The 15260-nt window shown below is 36.3% G+C and overlaps 1 protein-coding gene across 4 annotated transcripts in view; it reads left to right on the plus strand.

Annotated features, from left to right (window-relative positions):
* DDHD1 (DDHD domain containing 1) overlaps positions 1-15260 on the plus strand; it is a 69953-nt gene that overhangs the window by 8010 nt on the left and 46683 nt on the right. For all 4 annotated transcript variants that reach the window (XM_043919596.1, XM_043919597.1, XM_043919598.1 and 1 more), the window contains exon 2: positions 10258-10431. In XM_043919596.1, the coding sequence (XP_043775531.1) occupies positions 10258-10431 (174 nt within the window). The remainder of the gene's footprint in view (positions 1-10257; positions 10432-15260) is intronic.

Raw genomic sequence — 15260 nt, forward strand, 5'->3', positions numbered from 1 at the left:
AGTCATAAATATTAACAGTAGCTTTTGCCTAAATTAAGTTAGTATTTTTAATGTAATTGTTACTTTCAGATGGGATCCCCAGTGTGTTTTGAGGTATAGGTATTTCTTTCGTAATGTAGAATTTTTTATAATTGCTAGCAACTAATGAAATTTTGGAGTTGTAACATTTGTAGCCAAGCTAAATGATGACTAAGACAGTGACTGTTTAGTTACCTTTGTCCTACAGTATTCCTCTAGAACATAGTTCCTGTCTTGTGAATGAGCAAGTGTTCAGGTATTAGAATGGAAGGAAGGCAGCGTTTTGTTATCTAGTTCTTAATTTACTACCTTTCGTTCTATTTACCAATTAAACATTATTAGTTTCACACATAATGTTTTTACTCTGTCACCGATGTTTTGAGAAAGTTTGTTAACTTTAACATTGAGTTTAATGTGAATTATCTCATAGGTACAAAAGTCTAGATTACATAACCAACCATCAGTATTCCCCCTTGCTTAGCTTATTAAACATTACAGATATAATCAAAATCTCTGCCGTGACGTCTCCCATTCCCTTTTCTTCAGTCCAAGAATAATCCCTCTCCCAAATTTGTCATTTATTCTCTATGAAACATCAGAAATAGCAGATGCAGGTAGCAGCCACCATCCCTAGGACTGAGATAAAGCTCCCAAGGAAGAGGTTATTACCTCTCGGTGCTGAGATTCTGACCCAGAGAGTGTGGCAGCGGTCTCAGGTGCTGCCCCTCTGGGACTGCTGGAAATCACCAGTGCTGGGGGAAGGCTTCCTTTGGAACTCACCACAGGCTGCCTGAAGGGGTGTAGGAGAAGTAGTTCAAGGGGAGGTGCCTGGCAGGTGATATTCCACTGTGAAACTGTCTGGAGAGTTGTGGTCCTGGCTGAAGCTGACCATGGGAAGATGCCACTGCTGTTAGCACCTGGGCACTGCTAAAAAATAAAATTCACACACTGCAAGAATTCAAAAGGTGAGCACACTGGAAGCAGAGAGAAACCCCTTCCTCTTCTGTTATAAAGGACAGTTTGGTAGAAGTAGTTCATCAATATGTTAGCCACATAATGGTTTAAGTGGGCTTCTGTGGGGTTGATCTGGGACCCTAGCCATCATTTACAGCATTAATTCTATGAAAAGTATATTCAGAGTGTATAGTACTGGATAGTAGGTTTACAACAAGCCGTACTAAATGACAACATATTTTTCTTAACCTTCCACCTCTTCATTTTCTAGCCTCGACTCTCATATCTCCTTCACTTTGCCTTGTGTGTCTTCTACTTTTCTTATATCTCTCATCCTTGCTTATCTCTTCTTCGACTGAATAGCAGCACTCTGCCATTCTTGTTTTCCCTTACTCTGTGACCTCCTTCCTCTTTAAGTTCTGTGTGGTCAGATTTTCCCTGGAAGTTTCTAGAGTCGTGAATTACAGGCATGCTTTGGACCCTAAGTGGGTAAAGCTGTAAGGACATAGCTAAGCTGGAGGAAAAATGCCAAGACTTTCTCTCTGTGCATGTCATACATTGCAGAGTACAATATGAGTTGAAATAGTTCTTGAAAATAGTCCTTTAGGAATCTTACAATTGTTCCCTCTGCCTTCTGGTATAAGTGTAGCTTTTTAATACATAAAATGTTTATTACCAGAATTCCTCTACCCACACATAAGAGAGCCACTCAGGCTTGCTTAATGAAGGAAGTGTTCATTGGAAAATGCACCTTGCAATTATTTTCTTGTCGAGGAAGACCCACATTTTTTCTTTTGATTCCAGTAAAGGCCCACCTTTTATCATGATTTGCCTAAGACTTATAATTACCTGGTTGTTTTCTTCCAGGCAAGTGGTCATGATAAGCACTAGTCTTTATATTAAGTTTAAATTGACTCTTGATGAGTGGTGTTTTAAATGAAACATAATAACTTTGTTAATCTAGCTATAGCATATTAATCCATTAACCCTTTGAAAAATTTGTCTCTGGTCCCTGGCTATGTATCTAGGTCTTTCTATTCCATTAACTACAAAGTGAAGTGATATTTTAAGTATCTATCTATGCAAGTCCCTATCAACATGAGATTCTACTGCTTACGATTTTTAAAAGCCAGAATACCAGTGGCTTTAAACACAAAAAGGTCCGTTTTTCTAAAACAGAGGCTATACCTAAAAGAAGTATAGATACCTAGAGTTCAGAGCTATGTGGCAGCTCCACTGTAATTGGGAATGGAGGTCCCTTCAGCTATTCAGCTTTTCATTCTTTGTGACTTGGTCTAAGAGAGCTTCAGGAGCTCAAGACATAGGAAGCAGAAAAGGTAAGAGGGGAAGGTCAAAGAGCTGTACCACCAGTAAACTCTGCTATATCCTATCACCCAGATTCAATCACATGACCAAACCCAGTTGCCCAAGAAGACTAGAAATGGTCTTTTTATTGAGCATACTACTGTCCTAGATAAATTGGTGTTCTGCTATAAGAAAGAGAGAGAACAGATATAGGGTAGGCATCTAGCAGTTTCTTCCAAAATATGTGATCTTTTTTTTTTTTTTTTGCTGAATATATAAGGATTCTCCTGAGAATCAAAGATTATAAGGAATCAGCTCATGTAATTAGGGAAGTTGGCAAGTCTAGAATCTGCAGAGATGTCCCAATTCAAATCCATAGGCCAGCCAGCCACTGTTAAAACCAGGAAGAGCCAGTATTCCTGTTCAAAGATCACCAAAAAGAAGAACTTAATATTCCAGCTTGGTGGCTATCAAATAGAATTCCTTCTTATTTGAGGGAGGGTCAGCCTTTTGTTCTAGTCAGGCCTTCAATTGACTGGATGAGGCCGCCTACCCACATTATGAAGATCAGTCTCCTTTCCTCAAGTCTATGGATTTAAATGTTAATCTCACCCAAAAACATCCTCACATTGACATGTACACACTGCTGTATTTAAGATAGATAACCAGCAAAGACCTACTGTATAGCACAGGGAAATCTGCTCAATATTCTGTAATAACCTAAATGGGAAAGGAATTCATAGAAGAATAGATAGATGTGTATGTGTAACTGAATCACTTTGTTGTACACCTGAAACTATCACAACATTGCTAACAAACTGTACTCAGATATGAAATATAAATAAATAAAAACTAAAACACCTTCACAGAAACACCCAGAATGTTTGACCAAATATCTCGGTACCTTTTGGCCCAGTCAAGTTGATAATAAGATTAACCACACCAGGACTTCCCTAGTGGTCCAGTGGTTAAGAATCCTCTTGTCAATGTGGGGGACATAGGTTCAGTCCCTGGTCCGGGAGGATTTGACATGCCATGGGGCAACTATGCCCATATGCCACAACTACTTGTGGAGCTTGTGTGTTGCAACTACTGAGCCCAAGTGCCCTAGAGTCCATGCTCTGCAATAAGAAAAGCCACTGCAATGAGAAGCCTGAACACCACAACTAGAGTAGCCCCTGCTTGCTGTAACTAGAGAAAGCCCACACACAGCAACAAAGACCCAGCACAGCCAAAAATAAATATAAATAAGTAAATTTTTAAAAAAAACTTAAAAAAGATTAATCACATTGAATATAAAACTGTATGCTCAATCGTGTCCAACTCTGCAGCCCCATGGACTGTAGCCTGCCAGGCTCCTCTGACCATGGAATTCCCAAGCAAGAATACTGAAATGGGATTCCTACTTCAGGGGATCTTCCCAACCCAGGGATTGAACCCACATCTTTTCATCTGCTACATTGGCAAGTGTATTCTTTATCACTAGCACCATCTGGGAAGCTCCGATATAAAACTAAAACCATGTATAGATAGACATGCCAAACATTATCAATACATTTCAGTCACTCAGTTGTGTCTGACTCTTTGCAACCCCATGGACTGCAGTACGCCAGGCTTCCTTGTCCATCACCAACTCCCGGAGCTTGCTCAAACTCATGTCTATCGAGTCGATGATGCCATCCAACCATCTCATCCTCTATCGTCCCCTTCTCCTCCTGTCTTCAATCTTTCCCAGCATCAGGGTCTTTTCCAATGAGTCAGTTCTTCTCATCAGGTAGCCAAAGTGCTGGAGTTTCAGCTTCAGCATCAGTCCCTCCAATGAATATTCGGGACTGATTTCCTTCAAGATTGACTGGTTTGATCTCCTTGCAGTCCAAGGGACTCTCAAGAGTCTTCTCCAACAACACAGTTCAAAAGCATCAATTCTTCAGCGCTCAGCTCTTTTTATAGTCCAACTGTCACACCCATATATGACTACTGGAAAAACCATAGCTTTGACTATACAGACCTTTGTTGGCCAAGTATTGCCTCTGCTTTATAAGTGCTGTGTAGATTGGTCATAGCTTTTCTTCCAAGGAGCAAGCATCTTTTAATTTCATGGCTGCAGTCACCATCTGCAGTGATTTTGGAGCCCAAAAAAATAAAGTCTGTCACTGTTTCCATTGTTTTTTCATCTGTTTGCCATGAAGTGATGAGACCGGATGCCATGATCTTCGTTTTTTGAATGTTGAGTTCTAAGCCAACTTTTTCACTCTCCTCTTTCACTTTCGTCAAGAAGCTCTTTAGTTCTTCTTCGTGTTCTGCCATAAGGATGGTGTCATCTGTATATCTGATGCCAAACATTATAGACATTTATCATGTAGAAGGAGAAAGTTCCTTATAGTCCCACCTCCCCAAGATACCTGTTAATAATAACTTAGGGTATTTCTCTCCACTTATTTTCAGTACATATACCAATGTATACTTTTATAAAACAGGATTATACTATTTATAACTATATATGCACATGCACAAATATATATACATGTAGTATTATGATTTAATTTTTCATTTTAATTTTAGATGTTATTCCATGTCTTCTGAATATTATTTCACAATGGATTATTTTGATGTATTTAATGAATATTTTTAATACCTATTGTGCCAAGCATCATTGATATATTCAGTCATCTGGTAGTAGAAATTATAGGTCATTTTGTTTGATTTTGTTTGTTTTTTATCATAAAATGAGATAAATACTTTCGTAGTATAGCTTTAGGCATTTTTGTAAGAGTTTCTATAAAGTGTATTTCTAGAGTTCATCTATAAAAGATACATGTGTTTTTAGGTTTTAAAAAGTACTGCTAGGCCAGAGTTTCTCAGTCTCAGCATCATTGACATTTTGGGCCAGATAATTAATTGTTGCAGCTTGGGGTGGGGGTAGCTGTTCTCTTTAGCAACATCCCTTGGCCTCGATACCAGTAGTACCACCACCCCAAAACCTGATGAGTGAGGGGTGACAATAAATAGTACTCACTGTGTGTCCAGTCACAGTTGTAAGACACATATAAAGAGGAGACATCTTGGATGACCCCAGATTTCTGTCCTGGGTGACCTGCTAAATACTGTCAGTACAGACTTGTCATGATGCGGAATACACAGGTTTGTGTCCTGTTTTGTTTCTTCCAGGAACGTTGTGTGTCCCACGGCTTTTTGTGATTCTGGTAGCTATTAATTGTTCTACTCGGAGTCGTTTAATTGGCAGTTGCATGTTTGGGTTTAGAGTTTGAGACAGAGGCCTGAACCAAAACTTAGGTGTAAAGCTCCCAAAATATCCATCCAAAAGAATAAATGCTTAGATTTATTAGGCTTAAGAGGAGAAAAGATTTGGGAGTGTAGATGTGTGCTAAAATTTGTTTTACTCTTTGATTTTACTTTTTAATTTCTATGGTTTTTATGGAGAAGCATGCTTGGCTTTGGTTTGTAAGTCTCATTATAGCCTGGCAGTGTAAAATTTCCCAAATTATTTCTTTTAAAATTACAGCTGAATAGCCTGTATTTCTTAGGGAGAGAGCTGAAAAGGGACTTTTCCTGTTTAAGAATATAGGTTGCATTGTGTGGTAGAGAGTTTGAATGAACTTTGGAGTCAACCTTTGGTTGGAATCTTGGTTCTCATAATACTTAACAGTGTACCTCTAAGCAAATTATTTAGGTTCACTAAGATTCATTTTCAGTTCAGTTCAGCCACTCAGTCGTGTCCAACTCTTTGCGAACCCATGAATTGCAGCACGCCAGGCCTCCCTGTCCATCACAGACTCCCAGAGTTTACTCAAACTCATGCCCATCGAGTCGGTGATGCCATCCAGCCATCTCATCCTCTGTCATCCCCTTCTCCTCCTGCCCCCTCCCTCCCAGCATCAGGGTCTTTTCCAGCGAGTCAGCTCTTCGCATGAGGTGGCCAAAGTACTGGAGTTTCAGCTTCAGCATCAGTCCTTTCAATGATTTTACTCATTTGTAAAACTGGGGAAGTCATTGCTATCTTTAAGATTAAATGAGATGAGCTTTTGGATCTGGAGAATAATAGAAGGTATCCAAATGTTAATCTCTACACATTTTCCCCAAAAGCCACATACATTTAAACCATTCATAGGTGACACATCCAACATTACTACAGGATGGACGATACCGTAAATTTTAAGTTAGCTGTAAGTAAAGAAACAGCAAGTTACAACAGCTCTTGTTACTGCTATAAACCTCTGAATCTGGAGAGTGGGGCAAGGAGCGGCTTAGTTAAGTTCAGTCTCTCTGTCATGTCCATCTTTTGCATTTGCTGCTTTGGCAAGTAGATTCTTTACCACTAGCGCCATCTGGGAAGCCCCAATATAAAATTAAAGCCATGTATATATAGACATACCAAACATTATCAGTTCAGTTCAGTTGCTCAGTCGTGTCTGACTCTTTGTGGCCCCATGGACTGCAGCACGCCAGGTTTCCCTGTCCATCACCAACTCCCGGAGCTTGCTCAAACTCGTGTCCATCGAGTCAGTGATGCCATCCAACCATCTCATCCTCTGTCATCCCCTTCTCCTGTCTTCAATCTTTCCCAGCATCAGGGTCTTTTCCAGTGAGTCAGTTCTTTTCATCAGGTAGCGAAAGTATTGGAGTTTCAGCTTCAGCATCAGTCCTTCCAATGAATATGCAGGACTAATTTCCTTTAGGATGGACTGGTTGGATCTCCTTGCAGTCCAAGGGACTCTCAAGCGTCTTCTCCAACACCACAGTTCAAAAGCATCAATTCTTCGGCATTCAGCTTTCTTTACAGTCCAACTCTTACTTCCATACATGACTACTGGAAAAACCATAGTTTTGACTATACAGACCTTTGTTGGCAAAGTCTCTGCTTTTTAAGAGACAGTGAGAGAAGAGAGAAGATCAGAGGTTAAAATGAAGCAGAAAACCACTCACAGAAAGAAAATGTCCCCATACAACAAGCAAAATATGGCCACAGACTTGAGTCTTGGTAATTAATAACACTAACTGTAGGGAGGGTGTGTGAAAGAGAGGGACAGAAATAGCAGCATCAGAGAAACATTGCTGGTGGGAGAGGAGAAAAGGATACTGCTCTTTGGAGCCGTGACAATAAGAGGAAGGAAGTAAGGAGAAAATGAAGGGTCCTGGAGAAGTGAAAGAAAAGCAAGAAACACCAGTCCAGTCTTCACTCACCACTACCACCCCTACCACCACTATAGGAGCTGCTCTTAATAATATGCAGCAGCAGACACTCTGAAACTAAGAAGTCTGTCCCTAAAATACTCGTGAATAGAAATAAATGCCATACAAAGCTACTGCAAGAGGAATGCAGAAAATGTGAATTAGTACATTTCCACTGATTATAGTTCTTCCCCAAAAAGCAAACACAAAATAAGAGAAACTGTATTGTAACACTCCAACCAAATATTCTGAAATTTACGGGCATACTAATAGGGACATTGATGAAAGTAATGTTAATGTAAGGGGCACTGATAAAGGACGACAACCAAAAGAATGAAAATGAGATGAGAGAAGTGAAAAGCTTCAGAGAGAAAGTGGTTGAAATACAGTATAGGCAAAGGAAGCCCCAACGTATTTATAACTGGATTGACTGCAGAAGAAATCAGTGGAACAGAACTAATTATTAAACCATAGTCCAAGGAAGCTTTTAAGAAATAAGAGGAAAACTGAAATTTATAAATTAAAAGGACCCGCCTTGGCAGATAGATCTAGAACAATGAACTCTGAGACATAGACTGTTAGATTTTAGAGACTAGAAGAACTATTTTAGATTTTGAAGGTAAATTTTTTTCTGGACCCTTGGTGGGGGGAAAAAAATCACATTACTAATTTAAAAATTAGATTTGCATCTGACTTCTCTAGAAATGATATACAAAGGAAGGCTGCAGTAAAACAGCATTTTTTTAAAACTCAAGGAAGCACAGTTCAAGCTTGCCAACCTGTCCTTCAAGTATCAAGGCTATAGAAAAACAATGAAAATTTAATAGATTATAGATTCAAGACTAAAACAGTGGTGGGGATATGGGCACAATTGTTATATGTGAGTCAGGAGACAAAGGAAAAATAGAATAAATCATTCCCTATTGTAAATAGTAAGTGGGAATTTTGGATACCATTTAAAATGGACAGACCGCATAGTAAAAGTTTAAGTAAACAAAAAAGAGATTTAGGACCCTCTCAAATACATAAATACACACAAGAACGTGTGAAAGTCACCACTAGAACCAAAAATGCAAATATTCCTAAATACCAAAGGAAGACTTTTTTGAAAAGCAAAATCATCAACTGGAGAAAGAGTGGGAATAATAAAAACGGTGATTATAGAAGAGTATTTCAAACATACCAGTTATTTCAATAAGCATAAGTGAGCTTAACTCACATGTCAAAAGAAAAACACATCTAAAAGAGTGAAAAGGGTTAAAAATAAAGAGATGTGCAAAAACATCACAGGAATATGGAAACAATAAGAAAGCAGTTGTTGTAATCTTGATAGACAAAGTAGAATCTAGGGGGGAAAAAAAACATCAAACACAGCAGTGTGCTTTATGTTAAAACCCCATAATTCTCAAAAAAAAACCAACCAAAACCCCATAATTCTCAATGAACTTATATTTTTGAATATCCACCAAATATAGCAAACCCCTGACTATCGAAGAATTGCTACAGCAGAATAAAGGATAATGCAAGAAAAAATAGAAACACATAATAGATTTTAAATACATCAGTACAAGTCTGGTATAAGTGATTCAGGATCTAGTAAATTTTCTGTTTCAAAGTAGGAATTGGCCATTGGTTTCTTTTAATGGGAATGGGAAATGATATTTAGAGATCACGATCTTTATATCAGGATTGCTCACTTACACGGGGTTGGTCTGTCTTTCTAGGTCTTTTCAGTACACAAAGCTTAGGCTATCTTTTTTTTTTTTTAAGAGAAAATATACATCGTTATTTCATGCTGACATTTTTAGATGAAATTTAAAATACAGGTTTATTTCTTTCACTTTTATATTTGTATCTCTTTTTACTCGTGCTAAGAAATCTTAGTTTCTAATGATATTAATGAAATTAATTATTCATCTTAATACCTGCACTTAGAAATTAACAATACCAATATTATTACAATCATTAGCAATTAGTATAACTACTACAAAAGGTTTAAGATGTATTTGCAGTTCCTTTTGTCCATAGGGTATATCCTAGTATATATATATACAAATTACTGTGTTTTGAATCCACTTGAAGTAATTTCTCTATGTGTAGTTAAACCACCAACTCTTTTTATTTTTAGGCTTTTGTTGTTTTGCTTTGCTTTATGGTTTTTTTTTTTATTTTAAAGAATTCAGGATAACTTAGATGACAGTCGTGGTTTATGAATAGCAACTAAAAGTGTTAAATTTTGGAGATAGTGTTTAATCAAAAAGCGTTCAGTTTTTCAAAAAAATTTTTCTCAATTTTTTCCTGAAATGGGTGAGGAATTTACTGTAATTAAAAGTTTTACTTGTTTCTGTGTACTCACTGGGAGCCCTTGATCTCCAACGCAGCCCTAAAGAATGTACCACACTACTACAATACACTCTTTCTAAACTATTTGTGGGAATTTATCTCAGTGTTTTCTAAGACATTCAAATTATCACTCGAGTCCTTGCATGAAGTTTGTCAACCGCTTAGCCTACTGATTTGGTTACTTGGGGTCTCAGTTATATAGATAACTGCTCCTCTCCCTTTCTAATGTCAGGTAACTTTTATGTGTAATATTTAATACAAGTAAAATTATATGTTATAAAAAAATTATATACTATGGCTTGAAATCTGAAATGTAAAACTTTATTCTGTTGGGTCACAAAAGTCTGTTTTTGCCATAGCAGTAGCAGAATATAAACTTGTAGTTACTATGTCACTTCTTGGGAGGTTGAATCATAAAACATATAATTCTGTGGTTTCTCTTTTCAGAGTCTGATAAAATACCAGTAATGCGTGGACAGTGGTTTATTGATGGTACCTGGCAGCCACTGGAAGAAGAAGAAAGTAATTTAATTGAGCAAGAACATCTTAGCCGTTTTAGAGGTCAGCAGATGCAGGAAAGTTTTGATATTGAAGTGTCGAAACCCATAGATGGAAAAGATGGTAAGACCAATTAATACATTTAATATGTTTTATAAACAAGTAAGTTATTGATAAAGCTTAGAGTGGCTGCTAAGTTTGAAATAGTAATTCAGAAGTGTTAAAATTTACACGATTTCTGATTATTTCAAACATTTGATTGTTATTTTAGAACTTGAAAATTGCTATAAATTTCTGAACTATTTCCATTTTTATTTTACTTAACATATACTTTCACTGATATGACACTAACATGATTTACCATAAATGTACAATATGTTGTAATATGCTTTATGAATTAGTCCTTTTGAGTAGCTTTTTAGTTATCAAAGAAAATTGAACTTATAAAAAAAAAAATCCCTTGTTATTCTACTGAAAGAGTAGTTTTGCTAATATTTTAGTGTTGGTTCTCCTGAAGTTTAAAAAGGCTTTAATTTCCTTTGTGTAAGTCCTGTCTAACTGTCTTGATATTGATAACCATATCAATTTTTAATTTGAAACAATCTGCTCCTTATAGTTCCTTATTCAGCATTTCGATTTTTTTTTTTTTTTGGCAATAGTTTAAAATACTTACATACTAGCCAAGATTATCATGTTTCCCTATGTGCCTGATCTTGAGTAAAATTCAAAATGTGTGGTCAAGTTAAAAATACTTCTATTGTTCATTTACTGCAGGCAGTGGGATCAACTATTCTGGTGAGTATAACAGTATAGGTAGATTAGAATTTATAGATTTCTCTTTTTTTTTTCCCTAAAACTGTTTCTTCATCCATGTTTGCCTTTGTTTGGGAAGTTTCTTGGCAAGCCCTACGTAAGCAAGTGAATTAGACTATGAACTAGTCGTTTTTCTCCCTCCCCTTGTAAAACATCTATAAAGCAGAAAATTTCAATTATTAATCAAGTAATTCACAGAATGCAGCTTGGAAGAAATGAATTATGCAGTTGGAAGTAATTGTTTATATAACATCAGTTCAGTTCAGTCACTCAGTCATGTCCAACTCTTTGTAATCCCATGGACTGCAGCACACCAGGCTTCCCTGTCTTTCACCATCTCCCAGAGCTTGCTCAAACTCATGTCCATTAACAATAAACTTAAAATTGGGTGTTTTTATATCTTTAAAACTCTACGTAACTGAGGAAAATGGTGGCTTCTAAGTAAATCGGTAATTAAATCTAAGAAATGTCTATTATATGCCAGATACCATACTCTAGGAATTTTAAGCATTTCATTTTCCTAATCCCTAGAGTCAAATATGTTCTTATTCCACTGTAAAATTCAAACTCAAGGTTCTTAAATATCAATATATAAGAAAAGCTCAGTGTCTGTAAGGCAGAGCTGTGTCTACATTCATGAAGACTGCCAAAAAGACAATACTTTGATTAAAACACAAATAACAAATTTTGTATATGTTTGATCTTTTATTGGTGACTGACATGTTTTGGAACTTCTCATCACACTCTAAATAATCACAAAAGCCTACTTCATAGTATTTGAAAGGCTGAACTTTTTTCATAACTTCATATCTATTGGAAAAGACTGAATTCTAGATTTTTTCCTTTCTATTAATTCTCCTTAAGTCTTCTCTCAAAAATGGCAATTCACCTTAACAAACCCAGTTTATCCTCCCAGATTCTTTACTATTAATGCATGGAAAAAACCCAAGAGCTTCAAGGGGGAAAAGGATGAGTGTGAAAAATAAAAATGAGTATATTGTCCCCCTTTCTCATACTACATTCAAAGCATTTCTTTTCCACTTGCTAATTTGCCCTGTGGAAGTTAGTTACTAGCTCTGTTTCGTCTCTAGATCCCATCTACTTGGAATCTGAAATGTTAAATGGAGCAGCGTACTCAAATTTTCTTCAAAGTGCTCTAATTTTATGAGCCAGTCATTTAAATAAGTCTGATAAAAGAACATGGTTTATTTGTATGAGAAAATTTTTTAGCATGTCTTTGAGCTTGTCCATCTAGGATATTACTGTATTTTTTGATAGCTTTAAAGATACAGATTGGGTGGTAAAATTCTAATTGGTAATAATAGAAAATTGTGAAAGTATAGAATGCTTTTGTATTGTAATCTTTCAAATTAATGATCTTTTGAGGTTCTTTAGAAAAATTGATTTTTTAAATATACTGTGACATAAAACATCAGGATGTTTTATTATCAACAAAGTTCAATTCATTGTATGTACTACTGTCATGAATTTCCAGCCATTTTGTTATTCAGTATTATGCAGAACATACTTTTATGTATTAAAATGTGACTTTTGACTCTGAAGATTATGGGAAATTCTGTAGTACATTTGAAAATTATCACTGGTCTTGAGGAAAGAACATTTGCTGTCCAAAAAGCTAGGTTGTTGGAAAAATAACTCAAATTTGCAATACAAAGATAAAAAAGTATTATCTTTTGATTATTTTGCTTCTTACCTTCAAGCTTCTGAAATTTCCTATTTTATTAATTTTAGGGGGAAAATAGTTTTTCCGCTTAAAGTTTCTCATTGTACCTAAGTAAAGCCTTGACTCTTCATACTGCTAGAAGATTTTGAATATTCTTTGTGCAAATAGTACTATGCTCGTTACTTTGTGAAAGAAACACAGGGTTTTGTCCTTCAAGGAGTTTTAAACCATTGGGGATGACAAAGCCTGCAGATGAGAAGTTACAGAGAATAAATACAAGATAACAAAGTAGACAGTGCATATTATACATTCTTGAAAAAGAGATATAAAATAGAATTGGCAATCACAGTGCAATGGAGTTACTCAAATGAGGCTTTCTGAGAAAGTGTCATATTTAATAATTTAAAATTTTAAAAAAAAAAAAACTTATTCAGGAACCCTTTTTAAGTTCTTTGGGGAATTCCTAAGAAATTTAACAGAGTTCTTGCCTTGAAGTGAAAGTGAAAGTTGCTCAGTCTTGTCCAGCTCTTTGCAAACCCATGGACTATACAGTCGACGGAATTCTCCAGGCCAGAATACTGGAGTGGGTAGCCTTTCCCTTCTCCAGGGGATCTTTCCAACCCAGGGATCAAACCCAGGTCTCTCCGCATAAAGCAGATTCTTTACCAGCTGAGCCACAAGGGAAGTCCCTCTTGCCTTGAAGGACATTCAAATAAAATCCTAATTTGTTTTCCTTCTGACCTTATCTGTATCTTGGTTAGTGCAGTTATTGACACAAATACACTGAATATATTTATTATTTTCTTATTAATTATCCTACTAATCTCAGAGTAAACATTGAATTAAATTGATTGGAGTTTAGCATGACTTATCTTTCTAAGAAAGATAAACCCCCCCCAAAGTATAATCGTATTTTGTGATTTAAATTTCACTTTTTCTGAGTTAAAAAATGACTGTCTTCCAAACCCACCTCCTAGGCTAGGATACAGTTATCTGGCAGCCTAACAAATGAAGGCTAGAAGTTCACTGGGGATTAAAGTTAGTGTAGAGTTAGTGATAGTCGCTCAGTTACATCCAACTCTTTGCAACCCTGTGGACTGTAGCCCACCAGGCTCCTCTGTCTGTGGAATTTTCCAGACAAGAATACTGGAGTGGGTTACCATTTCCTTCTCCTGGGGATCTTCCCAACCCAGGGATTCAACCCTGGTCTCCTACTTTGCAGGCAGATTTTTTACCATCTGAGCCACCGGGGAAGCACCTGAGTCATAAAATAAAAGCAGGGCTTCAAATAAGTTACTTTGTAAATACTTAAAAGTCCTAGAGTAGTATCTCACTCGTTTTATAATTTATCTATCCAAGCAGTAATCAGTAAAAAATGGTTGAACTAAATGAATTAGTCCTACAACTGCTCTGGTCAAAAACTGTATAATCTCAATCCAATTACAAGAAAACATCAGACAGACTCAATTTGAGGGACATTTTACAAAATAACTCACCAGTATTCTTTGGAAATGTCAAGGTCATAATTAACCAGATGAAGTCGGGATCCTTTTATTAGTGTTTATCAAATCACCATAATGTAAACTTTAAATTTCTTATAATTTTGTCAGTTGTACCTCAGTAAAGCTGAAAAAAAAAATTTTAAGTGTCAAAGCCATGGAAGACAAGGAAAGATTAAAGACTTTATCACAAATTAGAGGAAACTAAGGAAACATAGCATCAGAATGCAACATGGTACCTTGGATTGAATCCAAAGACAGAAAAGGACTTAAGTAAAAAAGCTGGAAAATTATGAATAAAGTTAGTATTTTAGCTGATAGTATTATACCCACCTTAATTTCTTAGTTGTGATAATTGTACTATATAGTTATGCTAACATTAGGAGAAGCTGGATGAAGGATATATATGATAGTGATACTCTCTGTACTATTTTTGCAGCTTTTCTGTAGGTTGAAAATTATCCCACAGTAAAAAGATGTTATTTTTTTTCCTTAAGGCCAGTAGAGAAATTAAAATAGTAAAATGGGTATATAAAAAAAACCAAAAGAAACAACAAAAGGAGAAACAAGAAATACAGATAAAACAAAGAAAATGAATGGGAAATGGTAGACCTAAATTTACCCATATCAAAAACTATAGTAAAAACCACTACAATATTGTAAAGTAATTAGCCTCCAACTAATAAAAATAAATGGAATAAATAAATAAATCTCAGGCAGAAAACTAAAAAAAAAAAAAGGCAGGGATTGACAGATTTGTTAGGAATGCACAATCCAACTATATGTGTCTACAAGAGTCATGAAGTGAAAGAAAGTGAAAGTTGCTCAGTCGTGTCCTACTCTTTGGGACCCCATGGACTATAGAGTCCATGGAATTCTCCAGGCCAGAATACTGGCGTGGGTAGCCATTCCCTCCTCCAGGGGATCTTCCCAACCCAGGGATTGAACCCAGGTGT

The sequence above is a fragment of the Cervus elaphus genome, chromosome 12, assembly GCF_910594005.1.
Source record: "Cervus elaphus chromosome 12, mCerEla1.1, whole genome shotgun sequence".
Taxonomy (NCBI): domain Eukaryota; kingdom Metazoa; phylum Chordata; class Mammalia; order Artiodactyla; family Cervidae; genus Cervus; species Cervus elaphus.